General features: G+C 47.9%; 2 protein-coding genes across 5 annotated transcripts; one reads left to right on the top strand and one right to left on the bottom strand.

Moving 5' to 3' along the window:
• The first annotated feature begins 115 nt into the window (after positions 1-115).
• Positions 116-8,947, top strand: PICK1 (protein interacting with PRKCA 1). 3 transcript variants are annotated; one of them, XM_027879449.1, is made up of 13 exons: positions 116-170; positions 950-1,041; positions 1,783-1,894; positions 2,385-2,513; positions 2,637-2,703; positions 3,985-4,074; positions 4,504-4,557; positions 4,657-4,719; positions 5,067-5,200; positions 5,943-6,035; positions 7,010-7,060; positions 8,239-8,383; positions 8,636-8,947. In XM_027879449.1, exons 2-13 carry the CDS (start codon positions 1,001-1,003, stop codon positions 8,875-8,877), a joined length of 1,221 nt encoding a protein of 406 aa, XP_027735250.1. In that variant the 5' UTR covers positions 116-170; positions 950-1,000; the 3' UTR covers positions 8,878-8,947. The 3 variants fall into 3 exon arrangements, with proteins under 3 accessions (XP_027735250.1, XP_027735252.1, XP_027735251.1); XM_027879451.1 differs by lacking the exon at positions 116-170 and adding an exon at positions 177-295; XM_027879450.1 differs by lacking the exon at positions 116-170 and adding an exon at positions 315-862 and having other exon boundaries at positions 948-1,041.
• Positions 8,948-12,257: 3,310 nt separating this feature from the next.
• On the bottom strand, positions 12,258-19,411 carry SLC16A8 (solute carrier family 16 member 8). 2 transcript variants are annotated; one of them, XM_027879448.1, is made up of 5 exons: positions 19,317-19,411; positions 17,114-17,406; positions 16,469-16,612; positions 15,057-15,920; positions 12,258-12,881 (listed from the first exon to the last, which is right to left on the bottom strand). In XM_027879448.1, the coding sequence occupies exons 2-5, from the start codon at positions 17,340-17,342 to the stop codon at positions 12,487-12,489; spliced, it is 1,632 nt and encodes a 543-aa protein (XP_027735249.1). In that variant the 5' UTR covers positions 17,343-17,406; positions 19,317-19,411; the 3' UTR covers positions 12,258-12,486. The 2 variants fall into 2 exon arrangements, with proteins under 2 accessions (XP_027735249.1, XP_027735248.1); XM_027879447.1 differs by having other exon boundaries at positions 17,114-17,416; positions 19,319-19,398.
• Positions 19,412-20,247: the final 836 nt, after the last annotated feature.

Genomic DNA, 20,247 nt, shown 5'->3' with positions numbered 1-20,247 from the left:
AAAAGAGGGAGGGACGGGGGCACCTCCCACAAGATGGCGGCGGGCGCGCGGCAGCACCGCCTCCGCGCGTGCCCGTCCCCATGGCAACGGGGCGAGCGCGCGCGCAGGGGGCGGGGCGGCCCCGGCGGTGACGTGTCGGCGGGTCTGACGGTGCCGCGCGGCCGCTTCCGGTGAGCTCGCGCCCCTCAGGGACGCCCCCGCGGGTGCCCCGGGGCGGTCCCGGTGGGACGGGCGGGGGTCCTGCGGCCCCCCCTTCCCGGCCGGGCAAGTGCCCCGGGCCCCTCCCCTGCCCCAGGTCCGTGCGGTGCGGCCGCCGGGAAGGATGCGGCACGGTGGGGCTGCCTGTGAAGCCCTCGCCCCTTGGGGTCGGATGTGGTGCAGTTAGGAGGCCACAGGCAAAGGCTGTCTGCTAATTGCTGCCCGAATGTAAATGGGAAACGGAACGGCGTTCGTGCATGGGGAAATAATGAGGCTTTTCTGTGAAAAGCTAGGCGCGGCCTCCCGGGGCAGGAGGTGAACGTCAGAAAGTGACATGACTGGCTGCGAAGTCAGGAACCACACAGAGATGTGTGATGGATGTAGGGGATAGAACTGTAAGTGTCTTTAGCGGCCGTGGTGCAGGTCGAACGTGTGAAGAAGCACTTCAAGAAAGGACCACCTTTTTTTCTGTGCTTTGGAAATGCTACACGTGTCAGGGGTTTTTTGAATCATACTGGTTTTGAAATATGCAGCATTCAAACTTGAGGACTGTCTCCTGTCTTATGCAGAGCAGAGAACCAGAGTCATTTGACATGTTTGTCATCTTTGATGTAAGAGCAGAGACTATAATGTGACTTTCAGAAAAAAAAAAACAAAGAGAAGGAGCTCAATAAGTGTGACAGGTTGGTTCTGTGCAGTTTTCTATGGAGATCACTCATTTATTGGGGTTTATTCTGTTCTTTCTTCCCAGGGAGTTTGAAATAAGCAGCATCAGACAAGCAGGCTCCAGTTAACCAAAACAATGTTTGCAGATTTGGACTATGATATTGAGGAAGATAAGCTGTGAGTATTTAGCTTGTCTTTTCCTGTTTTTTCTAACAATGGAAATAGTCTTTGCAGCCAAGATCTAACAAGAGTTGATAAATTTACCTACTCCTGTCACTGTGTGCTGCACGTCGTACTTGCTGTTCGGTCCTAATTTCTTGCTCCCTCTGGAGACTGGGGATGAGGCATCACTGTGCTGGTGAGCAAAGGAGAATGTTTGTGTTGCTCTGCAATGGCTGCCTTGCATTTCTGATTGCAAAGCAGTGCTGACAGGTCTCCTGTAAATTACTGGCCTTAGCTAGAGAAAAAAAACACTTACAATAGAGGAAAGATAGTAAGAGACAAGAATAAGTGGAAACTCTGGAGTCCTTCGGTCTACAAGGAGGAGAACACTGTCATTTCCTAAGCAAGTAAAAGGTTTGATGAGATTAGCAATTAATTTAACATCGAGCACTTGATTTGCATCTCATTTATGCTGTGCAAGTTTTCCTCTCACTCCAGCACTAAATGATAGTGTTTCCTCAGTGCCTAGCAATGGATGAGGGTGTCTCTCCCACCTCTAATCCTTGCATGAAGTCCCAAAAAAGATAGCCCAGAAGGTGTTCCTGCTAGCCCATGCTGATAGACTCTGGCAGAGATGAAGGGATGAATTCAAATGTGCAGCGCCCATTATGTTTTTGGTTTGTATCAACTCAGATGCAGCTGTTTCGTACAGAGGCAGCTCTGCCTATCTGTTCATTTACTCCTTTTTCCTTCTAGGGGCATCCCCACTGTACCTGGAACAGTGACCCTGAAGAAGGACTCTCAGAACCTGATTGGGATCAGCATTGGGGGAGGAGCACAGTACTGCCCCTGTCTCTACATCGTCCAGGTAGGCACTCAGGAGGGAGGAGTAAACCATCTTTGTAAAACAGTGTTGGCCTGAGAGATGGGAAGCGTGGAGGAACCTATGCTGTTTGTTTTTATCAAAGTGGGAGATGACATCTCACTTTGCAGTGAATAAGATTTCCTTATCCTAGAACCTAAAGGTGTGGAAGAATTAAATTAAGACTTCTGGAATTATCCTGCTCTTATGAGAGCGTGTTAGAACTCACAGGGGAACAGTATGACATTCTCAACATCAGGAGATCACACACTTGAGGAGGTTCAACCTGGAGGCGAGAATTTCCTGAGAGAACAAGATGATCAGCCCACCTTGTAGCTTGGGAAGGAGGAAAACTGCGGCTTCACCGGGAACAAAGTACAACTGAATTAAATAGGAGGAATGTAATTGTTTGGGCTTTGTTCTTTAGCCCCGCATTCACCTTTTTCTTCCTCTTGATTCCAGACTCTGTTTTTGTCCTCTTTCTCCTCTCTGCTAGGTGTTTGATAACACTCCAGCAGCCTTGGATGGCACCGTAGCAGCCGGCGATGAAATCACAGGAGTGAATGGGAAGTCTGTCAAAGGGAAGACCAAGGTGGAGGTGGCCAAGATGATACAGATGGTAAAGGTGAGAGGTAGGAGGGGGCCACTGGAGCTTCTGAGTTGTAGCTGGCAGTTTATTGTCCTTGGGTTAAGGAAGCCACTGCTACTTGTTTGCAGCACAGCAGTTTTGGACTTGCTCTTTCTACAGGGAGAAGTGACAATACACTACAACAAGCTTCAGGCTGACCCAAAGCAGGGCAAGTCTCTGGATATTGGTAAGACTAGTTTCTTTCACAGTACAGTGTTAAAATGAAGGGGAGGGATGAAAAATTGTTCCCAGCTAAAATTAAAGTTTTTCCTGTTTTCCTTCTTGTTCTTGACTCAGTTGTTTTCAAATGTCAAAGAGAATTACAGACTTAAAAAATCCATTCCTAACTTCTTGAAATAATCTTGAAAGTTAAGTCAAGGCTTGACTGTTGTTGTGGGAGGCTTGTTTTTCTGTGCTGTGTTTAGCATGGTTGATGAATCTCAACTTCATAATAATTTGATCAATTTATTTTTAATATGTGTGAGCTATGCTGATTTGTTGAGATTTTTAGCTGTACACAGCAATGTGTACAAAACACTGCTGGCAATTTCTCAGCTTGGAGAACAATGATGAAATACCTACCTACACTGAGTTTTGTACAAATATATATTTAGTGGGAGAGAGGGGAGAGGGAAGCGTTATTGCTAAAATGAAGTGCTTGTTTTGAACTAAGCCTACACAGCTGTCTCTCACTTTCCAAAAAAATCCATCTATTCTGTTTGTTCTCATTTCTTTTCATGGTGATTATGGTGCTAAGGGGTTCAGGAAAATCCTGAGTAGTGAGATGGACTTCTGAGGAAACAGAAGTGTGGTGAGAATAAGGAATTTTCCAGAGATGCTGAACACTGTGGCTTAAGTTGAGTTCTTGGGATATGCAGGCGCCACAAGTTTGCTTCTAAATAAATGTGGCTGAGTCATCTGATGCCAAGGAGGGCATAACTGTCTCTAGTAATTTGCAGGGTATGATTTGCACCATTCCATCAAGAGGTGACGAAGAGGTTTAACTAGGATTCAAAAGATAAAAGTAAAGAAAGGGGCAACACTGAGAGCGAAATCCTGTTTATCTTGCTTTCAGCCTCGTCTCCTCACTTCAGTTTAAGTAATATAGTGAGTAGCATAAGCAAATTTTAGTTCCAAATATCACGTTAGGTTGCTTATAGCGAAGTGTTTGATTGGAATAGTGTTCCAAAAGAGTTGCTGGAGCTCTCTTGATTGAGATATATATATATATATAGAGAGAGAGAGAGAGAGGTGAGAGCAGAACAGATAGGCAGGTTAGAAGATGTGTTATGCATGGCTGGGCCAGAACGTCCTGTTTCTATGGTGCTCTCCTTCTGCTTGCCACCTCAGTACTGGGTTAAGTGCAGTTTTATCCAGTGCCTGGGAAACCAGTGAAGTGTGCCCGTGAGCTTTTCATGCCCACAGAAATGACACTGATCCCAGTTTGCAACTCTTTTTTCGCCTTTAGTATTGAAGAAGGTAAAGCATCGACTGGTAGAGAACATGAGCTCGGGGACAGCAGATGCCCTGGGGTTAAGCCGAGCAATACTTTGCAATGGTAAGTGTTGTTCAGGAGGACATTTCCTTAAGGGAACATTCACCCTCAAGTGTTTACCTGCTTTCTATTGTAACTTGCATGGTCCACATTATTCCTTATAGTTCTTGCATTCTGCTCTGCCTCACTGTTGTGATTGCCTCTGCCCTTCCTGAGTGATATAACCTGTCATTGGGGCCATTTAAATGTTGGGTAAGGTCAAATTAATTTAAAGCAGGGACCCATTAGTGAATGCCAATAGTGGTGGCCCCACACTATAAAATAAGTTTGCAGATATTTTAAAAGCTTCCCCTGCTGTTGTACTACAGGACAGGTATTAAGGGGTGAGGGAAATTTGAACCAAATACGTTAAACTGGTGTTTTTTCACTGAATCAGGTCTTAACCGTGTCCTGAATTGGATTGCTGTAATTCTGTATTCTGTTTCTATTCAGATGGGCTAGTGAAGAGATTAGAGGAGCTGGAGAGGACTGCAGAGTTATACAAAGGTAAACTGCATCTCCCCTCAGACACCAGATGGGAGAGAAGGGTGCCTCCGTTATGTTTCAGTGAAGTGACTTAAATGTTTTTTCTGGCTTCCTTCATAGGCTTGACAGAGCACACGAAGAGTCTTCTCAGGGCTTTCTTTGAGCTGTCTCAGACACATAGAGGTAAAGAATCTTGAGCAAAGGGAGCATAAATCTCCGACCTCCAGTTTTGGGAGTTTTAGTCAGTACTTAGATGCATGATTCCCACACTCAGAAAAAACGAAGAGTTGCAGAAATGAGCTGCGAAGGGCCACTCTCCTGCATTAGTGGTCATGGTGCTAATGCAGGCCCTGCCTTGCGCATGAGACATTGAAGAAATGCCCTGCCAATCTCTGGTCTTTAGGGAATATATAGCATCATTCCCCAGCTAATTGTAAGGTTGTTAGGAGGGAGTTGTAGTAATGGAGGCAAGATTTTTCTCCAGGGCTGACCTCTTCTTTCACCTGTCTGTATTTATTCTGCTCACCCAGCATTTGGAGATGTTTTCTCTGTCATTGGTGTGAGGGAGCCACAACCAGCTGCCAGTGAAGCCTTTGTGAAATTTGCTGATGCCCATCGCAACATTGAGAAGTTTGGCATTCACCTTCTGAAAACAATTAAACCGGTAAGGAATTTAACCATGGGAGTAAAGGGTCTGGAGAAGAGGGGAATCTAGAGAGGCAGAAGCCTGTCTTTGAAGGTATGATCTGAAAACTTATTCACTGTGGGAAGAACGGTCCTTTTCTGCTTTCCTTGAGGGCACTCTTTATGATGAAAAGAATGTGAGAGGTAACATAGGGAGTATATCAATCTTGTCCCTGTGACTTTTGCCTGTGACTGTATTCTTCTCCATTTGGGATTAAGGGGGTAGTTTGATCAGTGTAGTACCCATAATTAAAAGATGTCACTCAAAGAGTTTAGATAAGCCGTCCAGGAACAAGTTAAGGATTTCAGTCAATATATTTGAGAGTCTCCAGGGGATCTGTCCACTTAGTTTAGCAAAGAGGATGTTGATTTGGGCACCACTTTCAGTTCCATGTTGGGTGGGCAGTGTTGGGTTGTGAGACTTTGAGTCCAGCAGAGCTGTTTTCAGGACCAGCTGAAAATGAAACAAAACAAATCAAAAGTAGATGATTTCAGACTAGAAGTGAGTCGTGCATTTCTAACACTGAAACCACTTGCCAGTGGCAGTTAGGGAAACTCTAACAGTGACAATTCTGAGTCACGATCAAACATTTTCTTTCAAATCTGCTGTAGTTCAAAAAAGAGTTAATTTGAGGCAGTCTCCTGACATGCTTTGGGTAGAAGGTTACTTGATGAATTGTAGTCATATTTATATATTCAGTGGCAGGGTGTTTCCCTTGCAGATGCTTACTGACTTGAATACGTATCTGAATAAAGCCATTCCTGACACAAGGCTGACTATCAAAAAATACCTGGATGTCAAGTTTGAATATCTGGTGAGCTGCTTGCTTTTGGGTTTTCTTAAGTACTGGTTGAAATTAAGTTTCATAGAATCATCCTGAAACTCACGTAACCTATATAATCACATATCTGTCATTCCACAGTCCATGAGAGAATGCATTATTTTTTCCAGTTCTTTGTTTACTGCCAGATTACTCAAATTCAGACACTTGCTTTTAACCTAATACTTCTCACTGGTTAGAAAGATGTCCCAGAACTCAGGTGATTTATTTTCTAAATGAATTAATTTCCTGATTTGTAGAGAGTTCCTATGCAACTTATGCTCTTGAACTTCTCTAAATAGATCTCCAGTCCATATTTTTCTGGTAATTTTGGGTAGTCTTCTTTAGCCAAAGTAAATGACTGTCAAGTCATATTTGCTTTCATTTAGACCATGCCTTTTTTTTTTTCTTTCTTCATTCCACTTCCCCCTTGTTTTCTACACCCAGAAAGGGTAAGGTTGCTAAGTGCACCTGTTCTGTAACTTTAAGAATTATTTCCTTTTATCTGTTGAGAGAAGTATTTGGAGCTACAGCCCTAAGGCAAAGGAATATGGCAGCATCTCTTCCTGCCTCAATCCTTCCTGCAATTAATCTTTTTTCTCTCTTTATTTATTCCTGTCTCATATTTCTCTTGTACTCTGTTTTCCCAGACAGCAGATGAACACAGGATTTTTCTTTTACTAGATTATACTTACATAAAGTATTTGCCTCTGTAATAAAAATACTAAGCACCTTCTCTCTCCCCCACTGTTGTCTCTCCCCATCTTTCTCTAAATAGATTTTCTTTCTACCTTGGATGTTTAATATTCTCTGATCCCACTGTGCTTTCCGCAGTGACTGTAGCATTGAAGGAAGGCTTGAAATGATACAACTCTATGGGTATGGGTGATGATGAAATTGCCTCTAATTTTTAATATTTCATTCTTGTTTTGTTTTGTTTTGTTTTAATTATTTTTAATTCTGCAAAGTCCTATTGCCTGAAAGTCAAAGAGATGGATGATGAAGAGTACAGCTGCATTGTGAGTACCAGTACAATTGCAAAAGCCCTCCTGTGCCTGTCAGCACCCCAGCTAGTGAATACATCCTAAGAATTACACACGTTTGTTCTTAACTACTAGAAAGTGGGGATCCTTAAACGCTACCTGCGAAGCACTGCCAATAACTGCCATGAATCACTAGTAGAGGGACCAGACATCTCTGCAGCTTGTTCTCTCAGTGGCTGCCTCTCTCAGTGTTTAAGTACGATTAGGTTATGTAAGGAGGATTAAGGTGTTATCTTCACAGATTCCATTTGTGTGTAGTGTACAGCTTATCATTAATTCTGGGCTTGTTTCTGAGAAATGGAGGTTTAGCTTCTCTGCAGCAAAACTCATGTGAAACTGCATTTATAAGTGAGGAAAATTGATTAAAGATTTCTTAACAATAGGGTTTTTATAGCTTAGGGTTTTATGACTTTAATCCTTGACAGCTCTGTTTAAGATAGCTAAAGGTGTCCCATACATCCCAGTATACATCTGCATAAAAATAAGATCTTTTTTTGTCCTAGGTATCAATCTCAGAGCAGGCATTTGATTTTTTTGAAATGCCCATTTCTGGGTTTTGGCAGATGCAGTGTGCATTAGCGAACCGCAGTCCATAATGTAGATTTTTACGTATGTGTTATATTTACAGGCGCAGGGGCAGAATGCTGTTCTGCTGACAGACCTAACACCTTCCTCTCAAAAGTGTTTCGTGGGACAACATATAGGTCCCTTCCTATATGGTTTCCAGCATTGTGTCTGGAAGGTTGTAGATACCATGGGGTTTCCTGTTCAATCCATGTAGGGCAAAGCTTGCAGAGGAGGGCAGGATTTTTTCTGTGATCAATATAAACTTGTTTGTTCATAATGCCTGTCTTAATAGTCCAGATAAAAAGCCATGCCACTTCTCCATGCTGCGTTGAAAGGGGCCTGTTGTTGCTTAATAGTGGTGCTTTTCTTTACTGTGGTGGGTGTGTATTTGGCCTTCAGAATTACCTCACTGAGTGCCAGCTGTTGATGTGACTCAGTGCTCCTCATGTTTCCTTCTTCCTGACTACAGTTCCCATGAGCCTGAAAGTTCTGTAATAACCCACGGTCGCTGTGAGCCCACACTCGTAGGCAAACTGTGTACAAGCACTGTTGTGGGAGTCTCTAAAATGGTGCTGTGTTTTTGGCAGGCTCTGGGTGAACCCCTCTACCGGGTCAGCACTGGGAACTACGAGTACCGCCTTATCCTGCGGTGCCGTCAGGAGGCTCGCACGCGCTTTGCCAAGATGAGGAAGGACGTGCTGGAGAAAATAGAGCTCCTGGACCAGAAACACGGTGAGTCTGGAACCTGAAGGGGTCAGGCAGACACGGCTTTGGCCTTCATGCTCCTCCTTCCTCTCGGCTCAGAAGTCTTTGCTGAAGAACTGTTTTGTGGCTGTGCCCAGACATCCACCCTCAGAAGCCAAAAGGGATTAGCGCATAGGAGACTGTGTCTAATGCTGGCAAGGGAGGCTTGATCACAGCCTTCACACTGTTTGGGAAGAGGGTTTTCACTTGATTTTTTTTCCCAACATGTCTCCACTACAGTGCAGGACATCGTGTTCCAGCTCCAGCGTTTTGTCTCTACGATGTCCAAGTACTACGATGACTGTTATGCCGTGCTCCGAGATGCAGATGTCTTTCCCATTGAGGTGGACCTTGCCCGCACAACTCTCAGCTATGGGCAAAAGGACACATACACAGATGGGGCAGAAGAAGAAGGAGAAAGTGAGAGAGAGGGTAGTGGGAAGGAGGATGCAAATGGAGAAAAGCTCATTGATGATGCCTGAGTGTGCCAGCACGGCCAGAGGAAAGACTTTGCAGACTGTTATGAAAACATGTATTTCACATGGCGATTCATCCTCTGTGATTTCAATGTATGTCCAGCCTGGGATTCCTCCTTTGCTTTGGGTGAAGGTAGCTGGTTGGATTGGAACCAACCTCTGCTTTCCTCGCTTTTCCTTTGCTTGTTTGCCTGGATATTCTTTTTGCCCCCAGAGACTTTTGCTACCCAACTTGGGTACTGAGGTGTGGGGAGGAAAACCCCCTACCGCATTGCCTTGTGACTCTGGGCAGACAGGACTCCGCTGAGCACGTGGGAAGCACCACTCCCTTTTGGCACGTGGAAGCCAGCTAATGGTTTGGAGCTGATTATGAACGGTGAGAACAGCCCGCTTCTGTCCTCCCCTTGTGCTCTGGGAAAGTGTTAGCATCGGCATTGTTTTATTCACCCCACCACTCGCTGTCTCCAAGCTCCTTCTAAGGAGCCGCCTTAGAGCCATGATGGAAGTATCCCATCCTTAAACTACAGAGGAGAGATGGGAAACCTTGAGGAGAGAGGAAGACATGCACTTCAGGCAGAGGCTTTAAGATTTTTTTAGTGCAAAGCATTACTAGCGTGCCACCCTATGCTCTCCTCTCTGCACAATCACTTTGTGCTGCCTCTGGACCAGCCAACAGCAGTAGCTAACATCCCATTCCCCAGCACAAGGGAAGAAGGAAAAGGAAACCTGAGGTAGGTGAGGCTGCTTGTTTCCTTTTCTCTTCCCCTCCCTCCATCCCTGTGGGCTAACCCCAGATGCAGATGGCACTTTGTTAGTGGGCAGCACAACTGCCAGGAGTGGCGTGCTTCTCAGGGCAAGGGTTTTGACTTCTCTGTCATTTCATTCTAGTGGTCATGAGAGAAGTTATTTAAGGGCATTAATTTATGATTGAGATGTTTGGTTTGGTTTGATTTTTCTCTTTGATTTGTTTTTGGAGCTTCTTCATCTCAGTGGGTGCCTGCAAGAAAGCCATCCGTGGTCAAGCTGCTCTGGAAAATTTAGATGGACTCTGGTGTACTGACTGTTGTCTCTAATAAAGAAAAATGTGACATTCCATTTCCTGTCCTTCATGGGTATATGTTGGGAAGATGGGTGTCATGTGCTGGCCATTTTTTTCTTGCTCGTACTGGTGTGTAATCCCTATACCTAGCTATGGTGATCCCTGCAGCACAGGTTTCCCGAGGAAGAGGCTTATAAATACTGTAGCAAGGCCAGTCTTCCATATAACACCAGCTTCTCTGCGTGCCACCAGTTGCCTCAGTCCTGCCAAGGTGGCATCCTTGCACCCCTCCGTGGCCAGCTTTTCCACACAGCTCAGCTGTTGCATCACAAGCTTCAGCTGATGCTTAAGTCCCTGATCCTCTTTCAGAGCTGGCTGTTGTGCCAAAACATGGAGCAGTTGAGAGGAATGGGCTTCAGCGGAGCCTGTCTAAAAGCCAACAAGGCCAAGTGGAAGGCAGCATAGCCAGGATTTTAGGAAGAGTTCTGGAAATCTTGCAGCACCGTCTGTAGTGAGATCTCATGCCCTAAGAACTTCTATGTGCTTTTGAGAGAAGATTTAAGAGCGGGAGGCTTAGTGGGAAATGTTGACTGGTGACAAGGAAACAGAGGGGACCTTGTTCTGGTGACCTGCCTCGCTGACAAGGGCAGTTGTTTTCATGCTGTGGACCTTGGACCTCTGGGAAGTTGTGAGCTCCTTCTTGGAGGAGGCACTAGTGAATAAGGGAAATGCAGCCCGGGGGACAGGGGTTTGGGATGGCTGGGGAGAGAGCTGCAGAGCAACTTGGTGGAACAGAAACATTGGATCTTACCTTGTGGGGAGGGAGAACAAGCTTACAGAGCAGTGAATGAAGGCCTACGTCATGATTGAAGGGCCCCATCACTCTTGCTGCTGTTCCCATTCCCACAGGGCTTCCCATCTCGGGTTTGTCACGGTACTTATTCTGAACTGCAGTGTTTCAAAGTGCGTTTGAATAGGAAAAAGCCCAAAGTCACCAACATGACTGGCTCAAAATCAGATCTAACAGTGGTGTTACCCAAAGTGGGGCAGGGTACAGCCCTATGGGGTCTACTTTCTCCCCTCCAATTTCCAGTTCTTCTATCTCTTCTTAAACTGGTATTCTTCAATTTTATAATAAGCTTTATTTTGCTTATCATTTACTGCTTTTTGCTTGGGAGCATCTGTAATGAAACCCTTTCCTTCATGCTCCTGCTGTGTTTAAATGGCTTTATGGGTCCTGCAGGTTTGACCAATTACCCATTCATTTGTAGTCAGTCTGGTGTGGAATGAAACACTTCTTTTGGTGGCCCCATGAGCTGCCTTCCCTGTAGCCCTCTGCTTAGTTTTTTGATCCCTCGTTATAGTCACAGGTTCTCCCCGGGGTCTCTGAGGTGAAGCAGTTCAGGAAACCGGAAGAAAGAGCTTTGGTCAGGGGTGTTTATAAAAGATCCAGTCCTTAAAGGAGATTAGAAGTGGTTTAAGCATGCCAGGGAAGGTTGTCCTCTCTGAATCCACCACTGCATCGGGGGGTGAGGGGGTCATGCCTGCCTTACCACGTGCTCCAACACTCTCTTTAGTGGCACCCAAGGGCTGGGGCTTGTCCTCCTGCCTTACCTTTGATTCCTTTATGTAAGGGGGTTTTCTCTATTTAAAAGGAAAACACAGGCATGTCTGGTGCCATTCCTGCTCAGTGGATAATCGCTTGGGACATGGTTATTTACCTGCCCTGAAACCCCCACCCCCACAGGGGCCAAGTTGTTCCCTTCACACGTCAAACAGGACTCACTTGAGCCTAGATAAAGCTGGCTTGGTGCTATTCCTGTCAGCGAGGCTCCATGTTGTGGCTGCACACCTAATGGCATTAGCCTTTCTTAGATGTCTTCTTCTTGTACCTCAGCAGCAGCCTCTAACACAGCACTTCCCTGCTTGGAAAAGCAGTACCACGTGTCAATGCCCCAGCTTTACCATCCACAAAAGTTGCACCAGACAGAGGTGGTTGGAGCTGGTGACTCCCCGTTTTGGCAGCACCCAAGGGGGATACTGCAGGGAACGTGGTGTCTACCCCCATGCTGGTGGTAGCTGAAGGTGGCCCAGGTGATAGCTATGAATTACACCACCTCCTAAACCCACTGCCAATGAGACTGATGCTATCCCAACCATTGGAAATGGGGTGAAGGAAACTCTGACACCAGAACAAAGCGGACCAGATCTGATTACAAAGAGTCTCTAATTGTTTGTGTTCAGTATTGTGACAATGCAGAAGGAAAAGGAGAGTCCTTGGCAGCCTCTTCAGAAGACTTTCTCCAGGGCTGGTTTGAAAGTGAGGAAAGATTTTTTTTTGTTGTCGTTTTTGGTGTTTGGGCTGCTTTGAGCCTGTGTTGTACCAGCATGCGTGCAGGATACAAGTAGACGTATCACTGGGTAGGTATGTGGACATATGTACTTAAGGACCTCTCCCTCTTTCTTCTTACATCTGTTTTGTCCCAGCTTTCTCCTCCCCGTATCCCACCTACCCTCCCATGCTGAGGTGCATGCAAGCAAGGCCAGTTTTGTACGTCCCTGTTCCTCTGCCCTGGCTAGAAACTGTCCCTCTCCACCGTCTGGTCAGCGTTGCAGCCGTCTCGTGCCAACACCTCCCTGTCCCCCGCAGGACACCCGCCTCCCTCCCCGCTCTGCTCCTCTGCCACGTGGTTGGCCTCCTCGTTGGCTGCCACCACAGCGTTGTCAGTGCTGTGGGCTGGCTGGTGGTTGTCACTGCTGTGCTCCTCGGCTTCCTGCACGTCGGACTCTGCTTCCTCAGTGTCGCTCCCACCTCCAGCAGAGGGGTTGTTCTCCGGAGGAGGCTCCTTCTTCTTCCCTCGGTTCAGACAGCAGTAGCTGGCGACAGCCAGGAAGAGAGCAGAGAGCACCACCTCTGAGCCTGCCAGGTAGAAGATCACCTCATAGTTCTTGAGAGCATCGACCAGGCGGCCTGGTGGTTGAAGAAGAAAAGAGGGGGTCAGCTTCAGCCCACGCGTTCCTGCACAGACAGCCCCCCACAGGTGGGCAGCACCTACATTTGTCTGAGGACCCATTCCTCAATGGAAGAGCAAGAAGCCTGAATGTCTAAAAATCACCCTGGGCAAGAGCCACACTGTACCACCAGGGAAAGTACCATAAGAGTGCAGGGATGGTGTTTTCCCTTGTTTGAAGAACCTGAAGTAATTGTGACACACTGATGTTATGGTCTCCCACCATGGTGGGCCACCTTCTTCTTGCCAAGGTGAGCAAAGCCTCTCATGACTTCGCTGGTCAAGTCTCAGAAAAGAAAATTTGAGAGGCATTGCTATTTCTTAAGCTATTATGTCTGGAAAACATTCTGAAGTGAAGAAGAAACCTCTCTTTGACAAAGAAATCCCTTTGGTTGGCCCACATCTGATGGTTTCTCTACCAAAGAAATTTTCTCAATCTATCTTTTGAATGCACTGGGGCTGGCAATGGAGGTAGGGTTCCCAGTCTCTGGTGCTGGGGAGCCTCAGCAGCTGCCCTACTGCAGTCAGGATGTGGCCATGGGACTGTAGACTTCATCCTGGTCCTGCATGCTCCTGACTGTGCGTGTGATCCCCAGTCCCTGCTGCAGTACAGTGCATGACCTGAAACCAGCCCCAGGACACACTGAGGTGCCTCCTGGAGCAGTCATGGGAGGCATGTGGCAAAATCCCCCCCAGGTGAATGTGCCCCTATTCACCCAAGCCAGATGGCAAGTGAGGAGCCTGCGTGCACAAGCGGGCAGGCGTGTGTGTGCGTGTGTGCAGCTTATCCTGTGCCAAACCCCCTCAGCCCCACGGGGCGGGAAGCAGCTCAGGAGGATTACACCAAACAAAGCCACTTTGTTCAACCCCCTTCTCCCAGCGGAGCACTGTTCCCCCTGAGTCCTGCTCCCCCCGAGTCCTGCTCCCCCCAGTCCAAGCCATCAGGTTTGTCAGCACACTTGAGCTTCCTGCAACAGGGGGGTACTGCAGCAGCAAGGAAAGTGGGAACCACGACTTGGCTGCTCCCAACACCATTCTTTGGTGACCCTGCACAGTCTGCATTCTGTTGTGCGTGTGCACAGTACCAAGGCGCAGCTGAACTGAGGTAGGAGAGCTGAGGAATGTCCCCTGTCACCACCCACTGGTGTGCCTTGCTCCTTTGAGCAAGGCACTGTTAAATCCTCCTCTCCCACTATGATCTCTCTACAGATGACTCCAAGACACTTATTTCTTGACCCTCCCTGGCCTAGGACTGCCAACTGCCCCACCGCTTATAAGATGAGACATGAATTATTGTTAGCATTAAGAGAGCCACCAATTTTTACCTGAGATCTGGGTGGAGTTACTGAGGACAAGTTTTGCTCATAACTGCTGGGGTATAGACCTTTCAAACTGAGGTCTTCACTGATGGGCTTTAGCCCATGGGTTACAGCTGAAGGAAGGGAGTGCAGGAAGCAAAGGAGTAGATATACTGCCTTGGGATTTGCCCATGGTCTTGTCCCTGACTCTTCCTCACGAATCACACATGCAGGAAACTGCACTTCATTTGGAAATAAGCCTTTGGCATGATTTGGCTTTCTTAGACCTAATCAGGCACTTAACGTTAACCTAAACCAGTCTTTTGGGTGAAGGGTCTCTCCATTCAACAGTTTATGGGCAGTTTGTGGGGCACAGACCTTACCAGGGACTGTGACCTAGACTAGGCAGGCTGAAAAGCTGTGGGTGTTTTAATCCTCTTAAAAAAAAGTAACAGCAAATGCCTCAGGGGGCTGTACAAACTGTTTTGACTTGATTGACACCAAAACACCTGTGTCATGGGATTGGGGCCATCACAAATTGAGGTTGCTATTTACAGTACCTATTAAAGGCCTTGGACACACGGCGAACTTGAAAGGCTCCTGCTTTGTCCTGATGAAAACTCTCAAAGGATTGCCTGCAGCATGTGCCTGACCCTATCCATAACGTGACTTTCTGCAACATTGACAATGGAGGCAGAGATCACCTCTCAGCTTCCAGAGGAAATTTAAAGTTGAGAAATAGGGTCTTTCTTCAAATAGTGTGTCCATGCCCAATACCTGCAATACTGTGGAATGGCAGCCAAACGAATCACCTTTGTTTTGCAGTAGAAGACCTACCTGCAGAGGGTGGGCCGATGAGCACGGCGAAAGCCTCGATAAGTAGGACCAGCCCGATGGCACTGGAGAACTTCTGGGAGCCAACGATGGCCATCAGCACCTCGAACTGCAGTGCTCCCACCATGCCATAAGAGATGCCAAAAAAGACACAGAAGATGACCAGCCCCGTGTAGTTGCTCGCCCTGGCACTGCAGATGTCTGTCAAGCCATTGAAGAGCATAGAGAAGCTGAAGAGGTACGCCACATGCGGGCGGACCCACTTCAGCCCTGCCACCATGCCACAGGCTGGGCGGGCAAAGATGTCTATGAAACCAATGATGGAGAGCAGGAACGCAGCCTCCGTGTCTGGTACGCCTGTGTCCTTGGCATAATTGACCAGCAATATGGGGGGCACAAAGAGGCCCAAGACCAGGATGAATTTTGAAATAGTGTAAATGATAAACCCTCGGTTGGAAAAGATACTAAAATCCAGAAGCTTCTTTCCTTTCTTGGGCTTCTTCTTGCCTTTCTTGGCTTTCTTGGTTCCATCAGTGGTGCTGATTCCCTCCTCTGATTTCCCTCCTATGGGCAGCATCTCCTTGGCTTCATATTTGTCCTGAGCTTTCCCCATCTTCCGCTTCATGCCCATATCCAGGGGTCTCATAACTGCCCCACAAGTGCAGCAGTTAAGCAGAAGGCCCCCCATGATAAGGAACCCTCCTCGCCAACCAAACTTCTCCAGCAGCACTTGCCCTAGTGGAGACAGGGAGGAGAGGAAGACAGGGCTGCCAGCAGCAGCCAGTCCGTTGGCAAGAGGCCGACGCTTGTCGAAGTAGGTGCCCAGCATGATCAGTGAGGGCTGGAAGTTCAACGCCATACCCAGACCTAGATGAAAGTGAGAGCCAAGAGTGAGACAGGGAGCGCAAGAACATGAGTGTGGTTTGCAACAAGCTGAAAACTTCCGCTCAGACTATCCTAGTCTGAAGTCCCTGATGGGATGAACATGTTCCTCACAAGCCTCCGTGCCTTCATGCTGATGGGTTGCCCCTGCAGAAGATGGGCTAAACCAGTCTGTCTGCCTGAAGTGTGTTTGAATCAGGTGACCGTGGCCATGTTTAGGCAGGACCTGTGCCTTACACAGGAGCTTTGCCTGGCTCCCCTAGCACATATCCTGACACCACCCCAATTGCCATGTTTGCTGAGCACCACTTCCCCTGTCTCTCTCCCTTCAGCCACAGGACCTGCCTGTGTAGATCCAGCAGATGCATCCCTCACAAGTGCAACATTCAGGATTAGGTGCTTCCCCTAGCACGTGCAAATAGATGAGGGGAGACTTGATGCTAGACATGGCAGTGCTAAAGAGAAATACAACACGGTCTTGGCTCCTCCCCAGGTAAGCCTGTGTTGTCCCCACCAACTCACGGGACTCTCACCTGTCAGCACACCAGCTGTCAGATAAAGCTCAATGATATTGGTGGTAAAAGATGCCAGGATCATCCCAGCAGAAGCAAGCAGCCCACCGATGAGCATCACGGGCCGGCAGCCAAACTGGTTCACCATGATGCTGCATACTGGTCCTAGGAGGAAGCAGAAGAGACAGAGTAGGAGACAAGAAGGAAACAGGACAACTGGGAAATGACAGGTAGCCCAAGCAGGGCACTTGGGGAAGATGAAACAGTAATGATGGAGATCGGTACTTGGCTGCTTAGATACACATCCAAGGGGCCTGGCCAAGGGAGAGAGGCTGTGGTGTGGAGATTTCTGCTTTTCTCTGCCCTCAGACCCCTGTTCCCTAGGAACAAGAGGGTAGGGTGTGATGGAGACAACACTTCAGCAGTGGAAGCAAACAACTGCCTAAGAGGCAGGTGAGGTGATCCCTGAGGTCTCCTGGGGCAGAGGAAACAGGGACATGAAATGCAGCACACTTCTAGAAGAGAAGCGATGGGACAATTGTATTCTGCGTCTTGGTTCATGACCAGGCCAGTAAGCATGAGAAGGGTCCATGGAGACACGGTCTGGGCCCATGGCAGATTGGGGAAGGCACAAGTTGGGGAGGGGGAAGTGTGTGCAAGCATCACCTGTTCCATAGAGCATGGCCAGCATGATGGAGGAGATCCAGGCTGTGTCACTGTAGCCAACATGGAAATCTTTCATGAGCTCCTTGAAGTAGACACTGACGGCTTTTGGGAAGGCATAGGAGAAGCCGGTGATCACAAAGCAGCCAAAGAGCACGATCCAGCCCCAGCCACCATCCGGGGGCTTCACAGGAGCTGGGAGATGCCCTTCCTCTGGGTCAGGTCTCCCCATCGTCTAGCCTAGGAAGGGAAAGGTGGGGAAGAAAGGAAGTAGGGCAACAGAGAGAGAGAGGAAATATTCAGGAGCTGAAAGAAGAGAAGAGAAAAGCAGAGCAGGCAGACGTTTACTACAAGGTTTCTCTCCATGCCCACCACCTCCAAGCTCTGGGAGCCTCCGCAGAGGGACCACATCAGCTCTTTGTACCTTCATCCTGCCAAGAAAGGCAGGATTAATTCTGGGTGCAAGATCATGCCTCAGCTGGGCAAAGGTGGGAAGCTCCCCCTGAGCCTGGGGCAGCCCACAGATCCATAACCTCCAGTCAGACACAGCTGAGCATTGTCACAGTTCCCAGCTGAGCCTGGAGAGCTGCATCTGATGTGGCATTAGGATCTGCAGCACCTCACTTGCTCCATATCTAGCCCTGCCTGCAGGTAGTGTGAGGTGAAGACCAGGAATGTGAACCCTTTTTGGTTCCCAAAATCTTTCTTTGAGCCTCTCCCATGCTGGTCTGCTCCAGCTGGGAGCCCTCCTGGACCTGCCCTGCTACAGAAACCTCCAGCTGTGAGGCAAGGAGATCCATTAAACTCACTTTGCTTTCGTCTGGGAGGCCCTGGTGCACAGCACTCTCCTTTGGCCTCCCTTCCCCGCTGTCAGGGACCAGATTTTTGAAATAGGTGAAGGGGGAAAGCATGGAAAACTGGTGGTTATTTGCATGCCAGAGAGATTAGGGCTCTGTACCTACATGGAGGGGCCGGAACAAAGCCTAAGTGGGGAGAAGGAGGGAATTAGAGGGGATGTCTTGTGAGTTGCTCTCGGGGCTCTTAAGCTGCCCAGGAATTTCTCTCCAGCTGGCTGCTGTGGGTATGTTTTTCCTTTCTCCCTTAGGTACCAGGTCTCTGCCATGCCCTTTCCAGCACCAATGGCCTCAGTTTCTTGGTCATTCAAGCTTATTTTCACACCTGTATGCAAAACCATCACTGTACTCTGATAATAGATGCTCCCGAGTAGGATCAAACAAGCATTCTCCATACATGAGCTGGGCTTTTTGGGTCCATTTTGTATTCTATCATCACCATCTTTCTTGGCAGTACACTTCCAAAATGGGTCCTCCCTCCTCCCCAGCTCCTTTGGCTGAAGGACTACAAGATGGCAGCAATGTCACCATCCCTTGGCACCGGCAGTTGTGGGAAATGCCAGCAGTCACACACCAACTAGAGACTACTGAGGGGACAAGGACACTTGTGTGGATGCAACACTCACAGCTAGAACATGGTAGTTTTGGATCTGGGTGCATTTCTCAAGGAAGTACCTGTTCTTAGTGTTCTCCAAGCAATGGGGACAACTTGACCTGATTCCCATAGCTGCTGTTGCTCTGCATGTCAAACAAGTGCAAATCCTTTATACCAAAGTATGGAGGGCATAAGCTGGGGCAGAGCATGTAAAGGGTCCTTGCTTGGCAAGAGGTGATTCTACCCTATCAGCCACTCTCAGCTGTACCCCTCCTTCCCCTCTGCAGGGGGCCCTTGCTCCTGAAAACACAGGGGGTTATTCAGTGCAGCACCCAGATGCCTGTCACCAGAGTTCCCCAAACTTTCAGGACCCCATCAGCCATAAAAAGTTTGAGTAGAATCTGGCTCTGAGCATGGATTGGGGCCACTCTGCGGGATGGCCATATTCTTGCAGCTCTCAGGCTGAACCGCAGGGGCTGGCACAGGCTACTGCAATCTCTCCCTCCCATCCCAGATCTCAAGGACTGTGACTAGGAACAAAGGCATGAACTGAGAACACAGGGTTCTAAAGACATTTTTAAGGCAAAGAATAATTACAAGGAGGAAAAGAATAATTATACACTCTCCAGCTACCCAGACTCCCATACTTCCATACCATATCTCTACCTCCAACTCCCCCCTCACACCCTTCCCAGTGTTATCTGGATCACTTGCACCCTGACAACCAGATTGAACAATCTCCTCAGCTTCTGCCATTACCTGCCTGCTGTTCCTCTCCCAGCTTCACCTGACTGATAAACTAGATCCAGTTGTACAAAAGGTGACCTGCTGCCAAAGCACAGTGATTTCTCGATCAGTGCTAGTTCTCCACCACTGCACCATGGTGCTGCACATAGCTACTTCAAAAAAGAGCAGCTGTCAAACCACAAAAAACACCCTGAGACTTTTTATCCAAGTCCCCTTTCCCAACCTCGCTCTTCTTGATCGCATCCCACACCACAAATCAAATGAATCAAACCAGTGCTATTCATCTTTCCCTGAAACCCGCAGCCCCCCACCAGCTTCCTAGCAAGAAAATATTTGTCTGACTGTGACAGGCTCATCAGAGATTTCTGTAGCATCGCCTGTCAACAGTGAGTCCATGGCATCTCATTTTGAAGAGCAGGTTAGACAAATATCCATCAGTGCTGTTTGAGTTTGGAGCTGGACGGGTACCTCCACAGGAGCCACTTGCTCAGTGCTACACAACCGTGCAGTTAAGCATTAAAGCATTTTTACCTGCCTGCAGCTGTATGCTGGTTGAAAAAGATAAAGTGCACCAGAGGAGCTCACCTGTGGAGATGCTTCCAAGGCCAATATGCTGTAGCACACCTCTGCTGGAGATTTATCGCAGTGCTGAGCCAGGCAGTTCAGAGCTGCCTTGTTCCTAACACAGCACATACACTTTTCAGCTCACGCCTGCACACAGTGGACACACCAGGTACCCTGCACCTGCCTTTGCACACCCTACAGCTTGCTATCATTTTCTCTTTAGTTAAGGAGCTTTATTCACAGGTAAAAATGCGTAAGTTAACATGCACCTGAAAGCTCATCAGCATAGACACCTATCCTTTCCAGTGCACCACAGAGCTGGCACTGCCACAGAGTTTGCTAAAATGGGTGCAAGGAGAAGACTTGCACCAGCACCA

The sequence above is a fragment of the Empidonax traillii genome, unplaced genomic scaffold (assembly GCF_003031625.1).
Source record: "Empidonax traillii isolate 1590-97213 ecotype Southwest subspecies unplaced genomic scaffold, ASM303162v1 scaffold55:size2822071, whole genome shotgun sequence".
NCBI lineage: Eukaryota > Metazoa > Chordata > Aves > Passeriformes > Tyrannidae > Empidonax > Empidonax traillii.
This window is presented reverse-complemented; position numbering and strand designations above follow the sequence as displayed.

Coding starts and splice junctions, on each gene's coding strand:
- PICK1 (XM_027879449.1), top strand. CDS start 1,001: ATGTTTGCAGATTTGGACTATGATATTGAGGAAGATAAGCT. Junction 2,704..3,984: donor GGGCAAGTCTCTGGATATTG/GTAAGACTAGTT, acceptor TTTCGCCTTTAG/TATTGAAGAAGGTAAAGCAT. Junction 4,075..4,503: donor CCGAGCAATACTTTGCAATG/GTAAGTGTTGTT, acceptor GTTTCTATTCAG/ATGGGCTAGTGAAGAGATTA.
- SLC16A8 (XM_027879448.1), bottom strand. CDS start 17,342: ATGGGGAGACCTGACCCAGAGGAAGGGCATCTCCCAGCTCCTGTGAAG. Junction 16,613..17,113: donor GGCCATGCTCTATGGAACAG/GTGATGCTTGCA, acceptor GCTTCCTCCTAG/GACCAGTATGCAGCATCATG. Junction 12,882..15,056: donor CATCGGCCCACCCTCTGCAG/GTAGGTCTTCTA, acceptor TTCAACCACCAG/GCCGCCTGGTCGATGCTCTC.